This window comes from Meles meles, chromosome 13, assembly GCF_922984935.1.
Source record: "Meles meles chromosome 13, mMelMel3.1 paternal haplotype, whole genome shotgun sequence".
NCBI lineage: Eukaryota > Metazoa > Chordata > Mammalia > Carnivora > Mustelidae > Meles > Meles meles.
Window position 1 is genome coordinate 2,270,247 of NC_060078.1, and position 19,793 is coordinate 2,290,039.

Sequence of the window (19,793 nt, forward strand, 5' to 3'; positions counted from 1 at the left end):
CACGAAACCCTTAAAATTGGCCCTTGACTCCCGTCGCAGCAAAAGGCGAGCCCTTATTCGCTGAACTGACGCCTTCTCGGCTGCCCCCGCCCCCCACTACTCGCTGCTCTGGAAATTACAACTCCTTAGCACGCCGCGCAGGGAGGCGGCGGCGGCGGCGGGAGGGAGGCGGGGAGGGGATTCCCGAGCCAGCTGGGCACTCGCCCTCCGCCCGCCGGCTGCAGCGTCGCGCGGCCAAGGTCAGAGGCGCCGCAGGAGCGGCAGCAGCGAACCAAGGAAGCGGGTCAATCCCTGTCGAGGGGAAAAAGCCCCAGGGCGCATTTGCTCCGCACTAGCAGCCTCCGGAGAGGGCGGCGAGGGAAGGTCCCCGAGCCGACCGGGCTCCACCGAGACAGTCGCTGGAGCGGCGACCCCGCACGCCAGGTGGCGGCCCCTCGGTCCGCGCGCCGGGAACCGGGGCTCCACCGCCCGCTCTGGGCGCTGTCCGTCGCCTCGTGGTGCTGAACCCAGCCCCACGGCCCAGCGGCCTGCTCACCCGCCTTCTCGCCTACGGATCGCTCTGATTGGGGCGGGGCAGGGGCAAAAGGGAGCCCTTGAGCAGCTGCCCACTGGAGACGAGGGGCTGAAACAGAACAGCTAGAAACGGCAGCCCGGCCGCTGGTCCTGATGTGCAGAGGAGACACGCGCTGCAGCCGGCGGCGGCGCTAGTGCTGATTCATCACCTAGAGCGCCTCACAGGCCATCGCGAGGGCAGCCGACTGGCTCTGGACTCTGGCCGCAGGTTGAAGCCGCTGGCGCAGGAGCCTCGCAGGCAGGAGGTGAGGACCCCCTCCCTTCTCTTGCCCCCAGTGGTCCTAGGGCGGTGGCCCCAGGACAGAGAGAGGGGCGTGCCCCGGGCTGTGAAGTGGTCATGCCTGTGTAATGCCCTCGCTTGCAGTCTCTCCGGTGCTAACCACGCTTGGTCCCCTCCGCCTGTCTCTGGAGCTTGGTCGTTCCACACCCCACCCTGAGCAGCTCGGTCTGCCCGCGCCGCGATGGAGGAGGAGCTGAAGTGCCCCGTGTGCGGCTCCCTGTTTCGCGAGCCCATCATCTTGCCCTGTTCCCACAACGTCTGCCTTCCTTGCGCTCGTACCATCGCTGTGCAGACACCGGACGGTGAGCAGCACCTGCCCCAGCCACTCCTGCACTCCCGGGGCTCGGGGCTACCGACCGGCGCCGCCGCGGCGCCCCCTCTGGACCACGACGCTGCGGCCGGCCCAGCCTGCGGCGGCGCTAGCGGGAGCGCAGCTGGCGGCCTGGGCGGCGGTGCGGGAGGTGGCGGGGACCACGCGGACAAGCTGAGCTTGTACAGTGAGACAGACAGCGGTTATGGTTCCTACACCCCGAGCCTCAAGTCCCCCAACGGGGTTCGCGTGCTGCCCATGGTGCCTGCGCCGCCTGGCTCCTCGGCCGCCGCGGCCCGGGGTGCCGCCTGCTCTTCGCTGTCTTCGTCCTCCTCAAGCTCCATCACGTGTCCGCAGTGCCACCGCAGCGCGTCCCTGGACCACCGAGGCCTGCGCGGCTTCCAGCGCAATCGGCTGCTCGAGGCCATCGTGCAACGGTACCAGCAGGGCCGCGGGGCGGTGCATGGGGCATCCGCAGCCGCTGCAGTGGCCATCTGCCAGTTGTGCGACCGCACCCCGCCGGAACCGGCCGCCACGCTATGCGAGCAGTGCGACGTGCTCTACTGCGCTGCCTGCCAGCTCAAATGCCATCCATCCCGCGGACCCTTCGCTAAGCACCGCCTGGTGCAGCCGCCGCCGCCGCCCGCGCCTGCCGAGGCCGCCTCAACATCCCCGGGTGCGGCCCAGGGCGCCCCCAGCGGAGGCGGCGGCTGCAAGAGCCCGGGGGGCGCCGGGGCGGCGGGGGGCAGCGCGGCCCGCAAGTTCCCTACGTGCCCCGAACACGAAATGGAGAACTACAGCATGTACTGCGTGAGCTGCCGAACCCCGGTGTGCTATCTGTGCCTGGAGGAGGGCCGTCACAGCAAGCACGAGGTGAAGCCGCTGGGAGCCATGTGGAAACAGCACAAGGTGAGCGCAGGCTGGGCGGGGCGGGGGCGGGGCGGGGCGGGGGTGCACAGGTGCAAAGAAGAAGGTGCGAGAAGGGTGCCTGGCATCTTTCCTGGAAAGTTGGCAGAAGGCAGGATTTACTTCATTCATTCATTCCCTCATCACTCACTTGACAAACGCTGAAATGAATCCAGATACTCTGAACCAGGTGTCGGGAAGGAGAAGAGCTGGAAAGATGACTTAAGTGATCCCCTTCCCCTGACAGTGGATGATTCGGCACAGAGGGCACCCAGAACGCAGAAGCAGAGCTTTTTCACTCCCAGAGTTGACTTATGAATTACCCTGACAGCCCTTCCAGAATTATAACATTCAGGGCCCCTTCCTCAGTGGAAAAAGATTTTTTAAGTGCAAGTGTTCCCACCCACTTGCAGGAAAATGTCTGATGTTTCCCCACTCTTGGTTCATCTTCCATGAAGGCAGCAAGGATTCTATCCTAGCCCTCAGTGAGAGGACACACTAATTCCTACAGAGCAGAATTCCCCTCAGCTTCCAGAGCAGAAACTTGCCTACTTTCTCAAGAAGTCTCCAGCTCTTTCCAGCCCCAGAATGCCTTTGGGGAAGACATAGTTCCTCGTGGGCCTTATTTGAGAATTTGGGTGTGTGCCCTTTTAAGAAGGGAGCATCATTTCCCCCCAGAGATTTTGCCTTGCTGGGACTCTGCCCCTAATGGCAGCAGAAGTATGGGGGTCCTGCAGAGCAAGCCATACTTTCCTCTGCAGGCTGCTGCAAGCCTTCTTCCCCAGTGACTTGCTTGGGACTGCCACCTCCCCAGTAAAAATGGAACAGACTCTAAGTGCCAACTCTTGCCTGTCAACGTGTCCTCGGTACCTGTCCCTGGGAGGGAGAATCCTCAAAATCAGGTCACATCCTTGTTCAGGTCTCCAGGCAAGAGTGGGGTCACTTCTTCTAATGAATATTCACCTTAATTTTCTATCCAAAGGCCAAGCCATACAACTGGACTCACGGGTACCCAAGGTCAATGATTCTGGCTTAACAGAGTTAGAATCCCTTGTCTGATGAATATAAGTACAAATTTGTACACTGCAAATTTGTACACTTATCATTCAATACCCTCTTTCCTGTAAACTCTCACCCCACAAAGAGACAGAGGCCTCTGAATGGCCCATCAGGAACTATGTATTCTGCTTGAGGAGGAAAGACATGGGAAAATAAGCAATTTGCCGTGCTTACCTTGCATCGTCCAACTGGAAATGGACAAAAAAGGTAGCATAGATGAGAAGAGAAGGAACTAACCATTCCTCTTATAGATTTGCTATATTTATTTACTATATCATTTCATCTGCTACAATGTGTGTGCTATTATTATAATTTAACATTTTCAAATAAAAAATCAGAAAAGAAATGGGGGAAACGTCAGACATCTACCTTGGAGTAGGAGATTTGCAGAAGAGACATATTTCACAAATAAAATCTTTTGCAAAAAGGCTGTGATCAGTTATCAAGACAAGAGGTGTAGGTTCACATTCAGATTTCACGAGCTCTTACATTTTCACAGCCTAGAGGCCAGAATTAATTCTAGGTGTCGCCATCTAAATCTTTACACTTAGTGGAGAGTGGAAACCAACATGAATTGAGATGATCGTGCAATCTTAAAAGAGACTAAGACTCTTGCCAGGAAAAGTAAGTTGGATAATGATCTATGGTTTCAAGAACCAAGATTATGCAGGAAAAAAACAACATTGGTCATCCCTCCCTTGGTATCCATAGCACTTTTAGAACATTTCTACCCTCAACCAACAATGAATGTTATGAGGAAGTATCTTAAGCACGGGTGATATTTGCTCAGCAGAGTGGGAAAGTTATCTGTGGGAAACAGGACCACGCATAGTCTGCTGTCTCGATTTTATATGCAATGCCACAGCTTCGAGGAACTAAGACATCCTCCCAAATCCAGAAGGAATGATGTGAGATACTTTTCAAGAATGAATAGAAGTTCTCCTGTTATCTTTTAGCAGGTGCTATTCTTCTACAGAAAGGACAGTTGTTGAATTCTTACTATGAGAAGCTGGACGAGGGGCTGGGGAGCACAAGTGGAGTGTTTGGTCTGGTTTTGTGGACAGGCTTCTAGACCTCCACTGTGAGGGCAGCTACTTTTGAAAGAGAAACTGGAACACTCGATTTCACATGCCCACTGGGACAGTTTAAGTTCAGTGAAACTTAAAGCCTCTGTTGTTGTTATCATCCAAAAATCCCAGCAGCCATGACAAAGCCTTGTGGTACTACCAGAACTAGATTTGGGACAGAAATACTTCCCTAACATGCCTGTGACTGCAGGAGCCTTCATTAAGGCCCTGCTCTAATTCCTCCCAAGCGCGTGACCGGAGTTTGTCATCTAATTAGTGATATTTTAGCAACGAGACATCTAAGTGACACTGAAATCTATTTTAAAACAAGGTTGATTATCACCTTTTGAAAACAGTGTAAAAACTTTAGGTCTAGGGGCGCCTGGGTGGCTCAGTGGGTTAAACTTTAGGTTTCGGCTAAACACATTTTTATGAATTTAATTTCTTATTGAAGTATAATTGGCATACAATATTCTATTAGCTTCACATGATTTGACATTTATATACATTGTGAAATGACCACCACAATACATCTAAATTACCATCTGTCCCCATAATACAATACTATTGACTGTATTGCCCCGGCATGTATATTATATCCTCATGACTTAGTTATTTTATAACTGAAAGTTTGTATCTCTTGATTCCCTTCACTCATTTCACACACCCCCCAAACCCCTTCCTCTCTGGCAACCACCCCTCTGTTCTCTGCATCTATAAGTCTGGGTTTTCTTTTATTTGTTTGTTTTGTTTTTTAGAATCCACTTATAATGACATCATGTGGTATTAGTCTTTCTCTGACTTTTCTTTTTTTTTTTTTTTTGGAAGATTTTATTTATTTATTTGACAGACAGAGATCACAAGCAGGCAGAGAGACAGGCAGAGAGGGAGGAGGAATGTAGGTTCCCTGTTGAGCAGAGAGCCCGATGCGGGGCTCTATCCCAGAACCCTGGGATCATAACCTGAGCCGAAGGCAGAGGCTTATCCCACTGAGCCACCCAGAAACCTCTCTCTGACTTGTTTCACTTAGCATAATACCCTCAAGGTCCATCCATGTTGGCAAAAGTGGCAAAGTCTCATTCTTTTTATGGCTGAGTAATATTCGCACGTGTGTGTGTGTGTGTGTGTGTACCATATCTTCTTCATCCATTCATCTATCGATGGACCCTTGGGTTGCTTCCAATATGTTGGTTATTGTAACACATTTTTAGATGATTCTTCTGGAAAAGAATTAATCATTTCAAAGAACCTCTGATGTGAAGAAACATGTTGTGAAAGATAGGACACAGAGGGGAAGCTTTCAGGAGAGCTTCTGTCTTTTTGCCTATTCATCATGGAACTCTAATTGTCCTGAAGCAGGGGGAAAGGATCATTGCGAGCTGTATCTCTCCCATAGAGTGACATGTCACAGAACGTCAACCAGGTCTTCCGTAACATCTGCTGGGTGCAAATGGTTAACCCTGAAATTAAAATGAGTAGAAACTGGGGCACCTGGGTGGCTCAGTCCTTAAGCGTTTGCCTTTGGCTCAGGTCAAGGATCTGCCTTCAGCTCAGGTCATGATCTCAGGGTCCTGGGATCGAGCCCTGCATCAGGCTCCCTGCTCAGCGGGAAGCCTGCTTCTCCCTCTCCCACTTCCCCTGTTTGTGTTCCCTCTCTCGCTGTCTCTCTCTGTCAAATAAATAAAATCTTAAAAAAAATTAAAATTTGAAATGTAAAATGGGTAGAAATTGATTCCTGAACTGAGGTATAAAATGCAGGATAAATCCTTCTTTAGAAATCTTTGGAGAACCCTGGAAAATAAGAGAGTATTAAAACGAAATCTTGTGGGGTGGGTGGCTCAGTGGGTTAACGCCTCTGCCTTTGGCTCAGGTCATGATTCCAGGGTCCTGGGATCGAGCCCCACATCGGGCTCTCTGCTCAGTGGGGGGCCTGCTTCCTCCTCTCTCTCTGCCTACTTGGGATCTCTGTCAAATAAATAAATAAAATCTTTTAAAAAAAAACCCTGAATAAAATTCAGTACATTAAAAAAAAAACTTAAAAAAAAAATAAACGAAATCCCGTTGATACCCTAGGATTACCGTTCCTAATGAGTCATCACTTCACAAGAGCAAAGGAGGTGATGAGGCCTGGAAATCTCAGGGAAAACAAGATGTCAGGCTCCTCTCATGTCCTGAGGTTCTGCCAAAGGGCACGTGGCTTCTCAGCACTGTGTTCCTACCTTGTTTTATAAAAGGGATAAGGAAAGGTGTTTCCCCTTTAGAGCCTTAGAGGAAAGATTCCTCCATTAAAAGAAAAAACACAAAAATAAGAAAGGCAGAACATGTAGTCATGGCTGAACTATGATCAGAAGTACACTTACTTGAAGACTGGTAGTACATCATAGCTCAAGTAATAAATACTTGTTAAGAATTAGAATTACAAATGTAGAAATGTAAAAATTAAATATCTCCAAATTCTAATTTGGAGATGAAAAAAATTTCTGCTTTAGGTTTTTCTTGTAGAATTCTATCAAAAATTGTGTCTTTTTTCTTTAATAATACGATATAAATATATTTTCTGTCAGTTAACTTACATCATTTCTGACGACTGCATGCCATTCCTTCATAAGGATTTAATATTTTATTTGATCAAAGGGTCAGTGCTGGACTTTAGGTTGTTTTCAGTCTTTTGCGGCTATAAACATCTTTCTAATTAAATCTATACCTATGCTCTTAATTATTTCCTCAGGTTAAATTTCTAAATATGGAGATGTTATGTGAAAAGATATCTGGCCTTAAGATATTTGTTTAATGTTGCCAAATTGCCTTCCATAAAGTTTATACCTATTTTCTCCCAATAGAAAAACTATGTAAGTAATAAAAAATCCATGTAGACAGGGACCATAAGGAGTGAAAATAAGGTGGATTGTCTTGTTTCTCGTAATTACTGTTTCCTATTTTCATCACATTGTTAGATCGATTTTTAAATCTAGATCTAGATTTTTTTAAAGATTTTATTTATTTATTTGACAGACAGAGATCACAAGTAGGCAGAGAGGCAGGCAGAGAGAGAGGGGGAAGCAGACTCCCTGCTGAGCAGAGAGCCCAACGCGGGGCTCGATCCCGGGACCCTGAGATCATGACCTGAGCCGAAGGCAAAGGCCTTAACCCACTGAGCCATCCAGGCGCCCCCTAGATCTAGATTTTTATATTTAAATCTAGATCTAGATTTTTATATTTTTAACTACTAGTTGGCGATCTGCCTTCTCTCAAAAATTGGTTTGATCTGAGCAGCTATTGCCCAAGTACCCCTCTTGATTTGAAGGCCTGTGAAAAGACTAAGCCTTCAGGGCTGACCTGAGGGCATTTTAGGGTGGGGCTGGATGGGGGATAGAGAGTTCCATAGAGAGAAGTACTTGGTAAAACTCTTTGGGGAGGTCTGAGTCCTACCACTCTATGGCTGATTGCTGTATTCTAAGACCAGTGCTATGGAATGGCAATGCATCAGGGTCCTCAAAGCACGCGGCATGGAAATATGCACAATCTGAGTGGAAGCCTAGATTTTTGAGAGGCTGAATCTTTGACCACCTCCGAAGTTCTCAGAAATGAAGTAGTAGGCTGGCTTCCATTCCATCTGCCCCAGGTTGTAAGAACCAGTGGGTAATCTGCGCTGACTTCTGGAAACATGAGCTTACTCTTATAACTAAAGTCTACCACATCCTCTCAAACCACCCTCTATGTTAACATCACCACATTTTCAAAGCCACCTGGGCTACAGCCCAGCCCCACGCTTGGATTTAATTCCAAGCAGGGTGGGAATTCCGGAAGAATTATTAAAAAGAACCCTTATGTTAACAGCCTTTGGAAGGTATGCCTTCCTCAGCATTCCACACATTTGGAAAACAGTGGGTTTCAGAGAAGAAGGCAAAAACCCATAAACCCGAACTGCTTTTACCTTCTTTTGAAGACTGTTTGTAGACATAGAAGGGTTTAGAATTTAGGAAAACCTTGAGGACTGCGAAAGGACGTTACTAGTGGTAGATCGACTTCCTACTGTCATACTGTGGTGTCATTCCATGGTTGAGGTTTGGGATTTTAGCCCTTTGTGTGGATATATTCATGGTGATGAGACTTTAGCTGTGGATGTTAACCATGTGGAGTGCTCTAGAGGGGAGCTTTCTCTTCCTCTCTGAGACAAATCAGGGAAAGGGCTGACAAACTATCGCCCACCATCTGCTTTTGTAAATAAAGTTCTGCTGGCACAGAACCACGCTCATTTGTTTATGTATTGCCGAGGGCTGCCTTTGGCTGCAGTGGGAGTTGGAAGAGGGGAGTAGCTTCAACAGGGCTCCGTGGACTGCAGAGCCGAGAATATTTACCCTCTGGTCCTCTGTAGGGAAACAGTGTTCTTGACCTCTAGACTAGGACCTGTGACCACAGTGTGGTCCACTGAGCAGCAGTGCCCAGGTGCTTGCTGGAAATGTAGACTCATGAGACCTGCTGCAGTCATAATCACGGACTCAGGATTTGCATGTTAGCAAGATCCCGTGTTGACTCATATGTACTTCAGTATTTGAGAAACCCTGATGGGGATTCTTTCTGGGGCCCAGGGCACTGGGCCCACCATTCTAACTGTGCAAGTCATCTGAGAGACGGGGTGCCCCCTCAAGCTTGAAGATACTTGACACATGGACCCTAGGGAGTCTGAGCAGACTGAACCAGAGAGTCTTACTTAATTACTCTGGCACTAAACAGAATCTTTGGTTCAGCAAATTCTGCATGCTGGGAGACAAGGCAGTGTTCAAGGACCATAGGGCCCAGAGGAGCAGGAATCTCTGAAGAGTGGAGGTGTGTGCAGAGCCATCTGGGCCCTCCTGGGCTCCAGCGTGGGTGTCTTGGGAGAAGGAAACGCTGGACAACTGATCTTTGCTGCTTTCCTGGATTGAAGAAAAACCCACTGACTGTTGGTATCTCTGCATTTCCTTTTAGTTTGTTAATTAGTTGTTCTATAAAGAAGCAAAGAGAGTGCTTTATCCACTCTCGAGCCAGTTTTGAAGGGCCTGCCTAGGGAGTGATGGAGGTTGGAAGTATCAAAACCATGGAACCTCAAGGGGCAAGGGAGAATCCAGGTGACACTTGAGAGGAAGTGGGGGGGGGGAGGGTGTGAATTTGCCCCTCCCCGCTTGGAACTTCCTCTTACAAAGCAAAAACTGTGCAGGGTTTACAATTTTTAATTCCTGGAATAGGCCGTTTTCCGGCAGACATCATAAATTCCAGCCTCCTCATTGTGCAGATGAGGAAATCCAGGCACATGGGCTTGCTAAAGTTGCACCGCAAGTTGTGAAATGATCCTGGAAAAAAGATGATCCTTTAAATTTCTTCACTGTACATTTTGATTAACTATAAAAATGTAATAGAATGCTGTGTACATATCTGAACAAAGGCACATGTGTACAGCATCATCCAAAGAGTAATTATGAATGAAATATTTTAGAAGGTACAGACAGAGAGTAGGGCACAACCCCTCTTTCATTCAACTGTAATGGAGCAGCAGAAAATGGAAACTAATGGGTGAGGAAGAGACAAACATCCTGTTTAGAATAAAAAGCATAAAAGAGTTCAAGGAGTGCCTGGGTGGCTCAGTTGTTGAGCGTCTGCCTTCAGCTCAGGTCATGATCCCAGGGTCCTGGGATCGAGCCCCACGTCCGTCAGGGCTCCATGCTCAGCGGGAAGCCTGCTTCTCCCTCTCTCACTCCCCCTGCTTGTGTTCCCTCTCTCGATGTGTCTCTCTGACAAATAAATAAACAAAATCCTTTAAAAAAAGAGAGAGAGAGAGAGAGACAAAGAGAGAGAGTTTGGGGGCTGGAGGGAACAGAACAGATCACGTAGCATCCCCTTCTTCATTCTCCAGGTGACTCTAGAGGGGTTACGTGGTTTGGAGGTGAAAGTAGGGAATGGTCCAGAAGGGACAAAGACAGGTGAGGTGGGGTTGGTGAGCTCGAGAGTGTGGAAGAGGTCTAAATGACAGACATCGCAGACAGGAACCCTGGCACCTGCCAGTAGGGGCCTTGGTTACATGTATTTGGAAAATCTGTTCAGACGGTACATAGCTTTTAAAAATGAGGTCAAGGTTGTGTTAGGAAAGTAGGCAAATATTTGTACAAATATTGTCCAAACTCTCAATCCTTGTTAATAATTTGACTCTGGGTGGCGGTAGTAAAACAGGGAATCCAATAAAACAGAAATAATCAGAAATGAGAGACCTCTTAAAATGAAAACTGTGGCTTATCATCACTCAATAAATTATGTGTTGCCATATGGCTGGCTTTACCCATTAGCTGAGTGGTATACCCACATAACTAAATGTAATTTCTAGTACTTAACTATGGGTAACGAAAAAGCTGATGGTACCTTTTGATCTTTAAGTCCTTTTTCTGAACTTATGCTTCTAATGAGCATTTATTCTTCAATTCAACTAATTACTTATTCAATCAACACGTAAATCTTGAAGTTCTTACCATACCAGGTACCATTCTAAACACTGAGGCCACAGAAGGATGTGTTCTTTTCCCACAAAGAGCATAAACATAGTCCCAAGAGAAAGAAGATCAACAAATGCACAAATAAATAAATTGGGCAATTTTTTATATTGCATGATTTCTTCGTGGTTATTGGGTAATTTCTGATATCCATTAAGATGGAAGTAAAATAATGTGACTCGAAGGACTTCTTTTGGGGGAAAGGTTGAAAAAGCAAGACTTGAAAACTAGATGAGCGGAGGCCAGCCCTGCCCCGTGCTAAAGGCTGCATGTGTCACAAGGGAAACAAAAACCAAGAACCAGAGCTGGAAGATGCCTGATGTGTTGATAGGACAGAAATGGGCCCATGTTGTAGTGTAATTTTTTAAAAAGATGAGTAAGTAGCAGGAACAGAGAGACAGGCTGGGGGAAGAGGACTCAGGTCCTGGCAGGACACTGGGAACAGGCTGGATTTTATGGTAAATGCAGCTAGACAGCTGGAGGTCTTTAAGCTGGGGAGTGATGTTTATTTATTTTTTTAAATCATTCTAATTGTTGTTTACAAACTGCATAGTAGGGGGACAAGAGTGGAGGCAGGAAGGCCAACCGGAGGCTTGGGCTATAAAGATGCGGACTTGAATTAGGAGAGAGACAGCAGTAATGGAAAAAATTTACATGTTCATATCCTGCATGGGATTCTCTGAGCTACTTAAATTTGTGGGTGGGTATCTTTTATTATTTTTGGAAAATTCTCTTATATTAAATCTCTAGGTAATTCCTTTGCTCTGTTCTCTCTCTCTCTCTCTCTTCCTTGTCCTTCTGGAATTCCAAGTACATTTATGTTACACTGATATTGTCCTACAGATCTTAGATCCTCTGTTCTTTTTTCCTTAATCATTCCTCTTCTCTGTGTTACATTTTCAATAATTTCTATGGACCACTCTTAGAGCTCACTGATTCTTTCCTAGGCTGTGTCACGTCAACTGATTAGCCCCTTTCCAGATTTCCTGGGTATTTTCCAGTTGTCCTCTCCTTCTCCAGCAGTAGAGAGCTTCAAACAGTTTGGATCTATGACTGTTTTCTCCATCTCCCCCAGAAAGATAGGTATTTTCTCTTTTCCCTTTCTCCAGCCACATGGTGTCTTCACCTTGCTCAGAGTAATGGGGTAGATGGATAGGAGTTGCTGCTTGTCCCTAGTGGCTTAGGATTTTTTCATGGAAGGGAAAAGGGTCCTCATGGGGCTTTGTACTTCCTTGCAGTGACTGTCACATTCCTCTTGCAAGTCAACTTCTGGGGTGCAAATGTTTCCCTTTTTTAATCTAACAGTCTCTTTAGATTGTGTAACTAATCAGGCTTCACTTTTCTCTTCAGCTGCTAAAACGCTTAGAGCCAAATATTTGGTGCATACATAATAGCTTTAATTGTGTTACAGATTCCAAGACTTGTTTCTGGCTTCATTTTAGGTCCCCACCCTTCTCTTTCTGTCTTCTAGGTAGGAACTATTGAATTCTATAGACCCTTGCAAACTGCCTTAAATACCCTTTTGAAACAGACTCATAAAGAAGCAAACAGTGGCCTGCTTGAATAAATGAAAGAGAACAAGAAACCTCTGGAAAATCTCATTAAGACAGTACCCTACTTCTGAGCAGTACACAGTCACTGCTCAAGAAATGCTGCTTGAAAACATTCACATCAAGGAACAGGGACCTTGCCAGTCATTGGGACATGTGACTGTTCCCTTTCAGTCCCATAGAATAGATCCCAAATGACTGTACCTGCTCTGGACAATAGGATCATTCACTCTGTTTCACATCTTCCATGGGAACATCACTGCATACCATTAGCTTGTTGGAGGGTGTGATTATTACCCCCAAATCGGTTTCCTTTACAAGTATTTGCAGCTTATCACTGATGAATGTTTGTCTTCCTCACAGAGGGGCAAGTCAGGACACATTAAAGGCAAGAAAATCCTGTTGGGGATGACGGTGTCGGGAACTGTGAGAGGCGTGAAATTTTCGCCTATGTACAACTATCGAATTCACTTGCCACGAGTTCATGGATGCGCGCAGAAGACATGAGACTCCCAGGTCCGACATGAACAATTTGTCAGTCATAGCAATAGCAGCAGTCAAGAGAATCAGCATGTTTACTCTGAGCTCCCGCTGACACTGGGGTCGTATGAAAGGGCCAGATGCCACCTGCACACATAGTAGGTTGTAGCACAGGAGAGGAACCCTGAACCTGTGGAGCCCGAATCCTTTATAAAGGGTGGCCAGTGTGGGGCACCTTGCTCCAGAGAGGGACAGCATCTCTAGCTTCCAAGAGGGCTGTCTATACAAACATTCTTGGAAAGACTTTCCAGAAAAAAGGGTAAGCTGTGCCTCATCGGTCAGACTTACAGAAATGAGAGACCCATGGAGAAGGATCTTCCAATAGTATTAAATCAAAATTGAAATTTTCCTTGAATGACTTCTGTTTCATGTACATCCTGGGTTACACAGGCCCTCTGCCTCCCAAAGCTGCTTCTTTCCGTTGGGGGACACAGGCTTCAGATTTTGCCTGGGCAAAATAGGCAGGACTCATGCTATCATCTGCCACGTTTGGGGTTTGCTGGGTGTCAGTCATGATGAGGATGGCGGTGGTGGTGGCGATGGTAATAATGATGCAATCTCTGTGTTGGATCCCCAAAATGTGTGAGTTAAAGCTGTGCTGTTAAGGTACCTTCATTCCTGAGTCTATTTATGTTTTCTCTAGCACACGCAGGACAAACGTCTTCTCATGGCTCTGTACTATCCAATCAAAACATTCCACTGGAAAAGTGTTTCTTGGGCACCTTTACAACTCACAGGCTGTGATGCGGGCTGTGGACACATATAAAATGGGCCACAGGACAGCTCACAGCCAACTGGAGGAGGAGGATCATTTTATAACCCACCCAGTGTACATTAAACTAACATTAAAAGTGGAATGAGTGCCATATTTGAAACGTGAATGAACCAGGGAGGGAACAGAGAGGAGAAGGCAGTTAATGCTGCCTAGAGTTTCAGAAGGGGAAGAGGAAAAGAGTAGTGAGAGGAGATTGAAGAGAAGATGATGCTTGAGCTGGTGTCCTGAATGATGATGAGTTGTAGTACTCAAGAAAGAAAGAAGGAACCTAAATGTCCAGCGATGTGTGAGGTGTTAAGATGCTTAAGATCTAGTTCCTACTTTCGAGCAGCTCATTATCTGCTGGGTGAGTGCCAGGGATTAACATATATTCACTTGAGGCAGAGGGACATTGAGAAATATGATGTCATGTCTGATTTTTGTTTTTTTTTAAAGGGATCTTCGATTACCCATTTTTTTAGCAGCCAAGACTTAATGAAAACATCGTAGATACGGAGTGGTAAAAAAATGGAGTGATTAATGGATTCCAGAAGCCACACTAAAGGGGACATCTAGCCTGAAAGGCTAAGAAAGACTGAATGTTAGCTTTATTTCAGTTTCAATAGAGAGCAGGAATAGCCTGGCTATATTCCTTTGGCAGATCCTAGTAAATTTTTATCATTTTTCCAGGTTGTTATATTTACCCTGTTTGCCAGTAAAACCTGGTAGCAAAAACCTCTGACCATTTCAGCTTGTTTTGCTCAGTGATAAGGGTGGCAAGAGAGGAGACCAGAAAAAAAAGAAGTGAGAAAGCTAGATGAGAAAAGAGATTCACAGGAAGAAGGAGGCCATGAAAAGGAACCGACCAAAAGGCTGATGAAGAGGATGATCTGGGGTTGGTCCTTAGCTCCACTCATTAGATGGAGCATTCATGTCTCCACTGATGCATAAGAAATAAAGAACAACGTCACAGCACAAGTTACTGGTGCTGAAAGCGTATGGAACCAACCCCAAGTATGAAGGAGCACAGAGTAGGGAGTCATACCAACATGAGGGAGGACTGCGAGAAAAGAGGGGAGTTGAGGCGGGTTTCAGACAACAGGAAGAATTTGGAGAGGTGAAGAGGAAGGAGGTGTCCCACCACAAAGGCAAATGTACTTTTCTGTACTGTGACCATGGTAAGGAAACTCTAAGGCCGGTCAATTCTTGTCAGATGTGATTTTCACAAAGACAATTCTATTATGGTGACCGGTGACTGCCGTTGGCCTGACCCTAACAAAACCGTCTGGGTTCCTGGGTGACAGTAAAGGGACAGTCCCCGGCCTTTGCTCAGCGAATGTTGTTGTTCATTGGCAAAGTCAGGGCTCTGGTCCCAGGGCTTTGTGACCGGACATCCTACCTCAGCCTTGTGAGGTACCATCCACGCATGATCAGCATTACTGTCTGGTCTCTGGGCTGTCTTCATGCAAGCATGGTCTTGGCTGTGCCTAATTTTACTTTTCTACCAACCGAGTCTTCCCAGTCTTTACAGCCACTCATTCTAATACTACAGACGGCTTTAAAACTAAAATCCCATCTCGATGAGATTTTTTCTTATTTATACCTTTCAGTGGTGTCTTGCAGCTAACAGACCTACCAGGTGTCTTTCTTTATTTAACCAACTTTATACATCACACGCATAAATAGCACTACACTGAACGTCTTGACGGCAAGAACTGTGTCTTATTTATCTTTGTATTCACAGTACCCAGCAGAGCAGCTGGCACCCAACAGGCCATGAGAAACATTTATTTCATAAAGGAATAGTGATAACACCAAAATGTATTCTAATAGCAATGCCATAAATGACTATTCTGGTGCAGTCCCTATTAACTCACGGTGAATCATGGAATAGAGTGATTCATGAAGGGGGGAGCACTCCAGCCAATGGCATGGAAAATGAGGGGAGGAGGGATTTTGCATTTTTCTGGGCCCCTGATGGAAAGGAGCCATCCACGCTCATTAGCACAGCAGCCCCCCTCCCTTCCTTATATGTGCAAGTGGTGTCAGAAGAGGGAGCTGATCTCATAGCACAACAAAAGCTAGCTGGAAATGTTGGTGTGAATTTTCCAAGATGTTAGCATTGCTTTGTCTTTTTTTTCCCCACTGAGTTTTTAAATTGTAATTCCAGTATAGCTGGCATACAGTGCTGTATTAGTTTCAGGTGTATAGTCTAGTGATTGAACATTCTAGATGTCATTCTACACATCACTTTCGCACTGCTATGTCTCATCCCGAGACTAGATTGGGCAAAAGTTGCCTAAAGTGATAGTACTGAAATTTTTAGTGCTGTGGAATGTGAATGCAGGGAATAAGAACATTCATTTTAGAGACAACAGTCCTAAAACTCTACCTCTTGCCATGGAATGACCTTGTACTAAATGCGATAATGCACTTGAAGAACTTAAGGCAGTGCACACCTGTAGTAGGTGTTCAATGGCGGAAAGCCACCCTTGCCGTCATTGTCATGATTATCAGTGTGAGGGTCAAGGCCAAGTGTGGTGTGGCAGGGCACCAGGGCAGAGGCCATGCTCAGGAGTCCTCCTGTGGTGGGGCTGACAGGCAGCAGCATCCTTGGTTGGGACCATGTCACACCATCACATTAAATAGGTGCCTAGAGAGAGCCATCCCAGGATGCCTGGCACCAGCCGTCCAGTTCCTCACTGGCTGAGGTAATGGGGAGAACAGGAATTGAAATCAAAATGTCTAGGATGGGCTTGGAGCTCTGTCTTTGGGTCAGTTTCTGATGCCTCTGTGCCTCAGTTTCCCCATACTGGGAAGGCTGATGTGGGACGAAATGAGATGAAGTAAGTAAAGGTGTATACTGTACCTTCGAGACACTCCTTCGTTACAGTCCCCAACTCCTTTCATGAAGGTACCAGGAACTTGACCTGCTTCCCTTTAACCCATCACCCATATTTATGATGTGAGACAGACTGTGTGTGAAATGATTCCATGTCATGAAGACCTATGAAAGAGTATGTGGCTGGATAAGAGAGTATACAGAATATATGTGCTTGCTAGGGTTGCTGAAACAAATGGTCACAAATGGGTGGCCTAAAACAGCCACAGTTTACCAGCCCTGCTGACACCTTGATTTTAGCCCTGTAAGACTCCAGAACTGTAAGAGAATAAACCCAGTACTGATCCAAGCCACTAAGTTTGTGGTAATTTGTCATAGCAGCAACAAGAAACTAATACACCCTAAGAACTCACAACCCGGGCAACTGAATAAGTCTGAGAAGTCAGGGAAAGGCAGATCCCCTCAGAGGATTCTCCTATTTTGCATTAGCCCTGGATGGAGGCAGTAAGGGGGAGTGGAGTCTTCACAGATACAGTTCTTCATTGTGGACATGGTCATGGCAGCAGCCTTCATCTAGAGGTTTCAGGTTTGGAGGATCACAGAACAGAGCACTGGATCAGTATCTAGAGCCCCATTCAAATACCATGTCCTCCTCCTTATTGGCCCAGTGGCCAGAAACACGGGATTCAGTCAGTGGGGACAGAGCTGATCCTCTATGCTGTCTTTGCTCAGGGGACCCCCCTCCAAATCTGGGCCACATCCTCTGGAAAGAAGCTGCCTAGTAAAATAACCCCTGGTTGCTTAGTTCTTCCACCAAAGATATTTTCTGCTACTGGGTGTGGGGGGGGGGGGCGTCGCAGGGGTCCTGCCACCCACAGTAGACACAGAAGAGGCCTGCCACCCAGCCTTCCTCCCCTCACAGAAAATACTGGTCTAATCTTTCCCTAAGCAGACTTCTAGCTAAGGGTCCTGTCTCCTTGGCATCAATCCTTCACACCCTGTAGAACAAAGTCTCTATGACCTGGCCCCTTGGGAGTGGGCACTGGGTCCTAGGAGCCAACTGGGAAGGATGGATCTTACGGGGTTAAGGAATCTGGGAGGTCTGGCTGCCACTACCTCATTAGGGAGAAGGGGTGTTCCCATTCCCATCTTAGCACCCTGTGTGGGTCAAACCCTCCTGTCTCCCAGGACCTCCATACCCTTTCCTGTCCCTATGAGTTGTGCCCTGGGAGAGGAATGCTAGGTTTTCCAATCTCTGGTGGCTCTGTCCCTACATCTATTTTAATAGTTAAGGCCCACCACTGGGTTTCTAAGCCTCAATTCAGGCTGACCACTAGGACAATTTTGTTTATTTGGCTACTGAGCTCTTAAAGCCTGTGGCTAGTTTTGGGGGAGACTGGGAAACAGAGCTGCTCTCTGACAGCTGGAGAGGGTATGCTGCTATGGGACAGGGCTTCTCCAGCTGTTGACAGGTCACTCTGAAAAGGGAGTGAGCAAGATAAGGTGGAAGAATGCTTCATCTTCGAGCAGAAGCCAGGCATAGAAGGGCATCAGTATGTCTCACATAGTATGATGACATTGGGGTGGTCAGTAGTGGAAGAGTTAATACCCAGAAGTCATGAAAACCATCTCAATCAGCAGGGTAGGATCAGACCGCCAGTGCCCAGTACCACATGGGGCTCTGTGCCCTAGAAACCAAACGGTGGGTTCAGAGTGGCCACATGGCCATTTTAATTATGCCCAGCATGTGGGAGAATTGAATCTTGCATCGCTCAAGGGAGCTAGTCAGACAAAATCTAGAACAAAATCAACTCGCTGACACAGATATTCATGCAGCACATTCTAGGTATAAGAGACGGTACTGCCCACACAACAGGCACAGAACAAGATTTTCTGGCATTAGGAGCCTGGCATCAGCCAACAGAACAGGAAAGCTAAGGCACTTCTGGGCCATGTGTCTCAAAGGCAGTGAGCTATGTCCTGGAAGCCGGCCCTGTTTGAGATCAAAGGGCATACTTCATTTGGGGAGGGCAGCAAAATCTTCAGAGGGAGGTGGCGTCTGGAAAGGGTCTTTACAGATGGATGGGATATTAGCAGGCAACAGCAAGCAAAATGTGAGCGAGAGAGCTTAGGAGGCAGAGGGCACAGCAGGAGCCTAGGTGGGGAGGACAGAGGCTCAGGGGTGGCAGAGCTCAGTTTGACCGAAGGTGGGGAACCACGTGGGCAGCCCTGGGAAGTGATGCTACAGGGCAACAACGTCCAGAGCCTTGGATATTGAGCAAAGGGCTGGACCTTGATTCAGTGGGGGTGGGGTGGGGTAGAGAATGTTGGTGGGAAGGGAAATGTCACGGTCAGAGGTGCATTTGAGAGACAATGGTCAGGAGGTTACTTGGATATGCGGGATTCAATTTTCTGGCATGACCTTTAAGTGGTGATCTTCAGCACGTAATCAGACATTGCCCCCATCGTTGCATGTGGGCAGCACTGAACTCAAAGCCCCACCTTACACCCCAGTAGGTGGGCACTAATAATTCTGCTGGGGGCCTTAACTTTTCTCATTTAGCAGTGGGGTCTCCAGTCCTAAAAGGAAGGATCCCCTAGCTCATGGGAAAAATGTTCTTCAAATTTCAGTGATGATGTTACATGCACACAACTAGACGTCATAATAAGACGGGTCTGGGGGCACCTGGGTGGCTTAGTTAAGCGTCTGACTCTTGATTTCTGCTCAGGTCATGATCTCAGAGTCATGGGATCTAACCCCGTGTTGGGCTCAGTGCTCAGTGAGGAGTCTGCTTGAAATTGTCTCTTTCCCTCCGCCTCTGCCCCTTCCCCTGCTTGTGCTCTCTACATAAATAAATAACTAAATGAATAAATAAGTAATAGATAAATATTTTTAAAAAATAATAACATGGGTCTTATTCCTCCAACCTCTTCAAGCCCTTGGACGATAGCTTCCTTGAGAGGGGCATCGAGTTTCTAGAGCTTTTACATTCAAACAAGAATGGCTTCTAGTAATTGGTATGACCTCGGGCAACTTCACAAGGGAAACATTCAATGAGCGTCCACTGTGTGTAAGGCATCCTACTTCCTACCATCTACAGGTACGCACTAATTCACGTGTGCACTCCTTTACAGTTGCCTTTTACTGGAAACTCAGCTTCTCCCTGTGTGAAATGAGAGGCTGGAATGAGCTATGTCTAGATCCTTGGTTCTAACCTCCTGCCCTCCTGCCAGGTAACTGGATATGAGACAACAAAGACCAGGTTGGAAAGGAAGCAGTTTAGGAGCCTGTGCACAGAGACCATAACAAACATAGGAGAACTATCTCTGAGGCCATTTGAACCCAAACTATAATAGATTCCAGTTAAAGATGCTATGTATTTATCTGAGAGAG

General features: G+C 47.0%; 1 protein-coding gene across 2 annotated transcripts in view; it reads left to right on the forward strand.

Annotated features, from left to right (window-relative positions):
* Positions 1–478: 478 nt before the first annotated feature.
* TRIM67 (tripartite motif containing 67) overlaps positions 479–19,793 on the forward strand; it is a 42,921-nt gene continuing 23,606 nt past the window's right edge. For both annotated transcript variants that reach the window (XM_046028012.1, XM_046028013.1), the window contains exon 1: positions 479–2,072. In XM_046028012.1, coding sequence (XP_045883968.1) covers positions 1,035–2,072 — 1,038 coding nt within the window. In that variant the 5' untranslated portion in view covers positions 479–1,034. The remainder of the gene's footprint in view (positions 2,073–19,793) is intronic.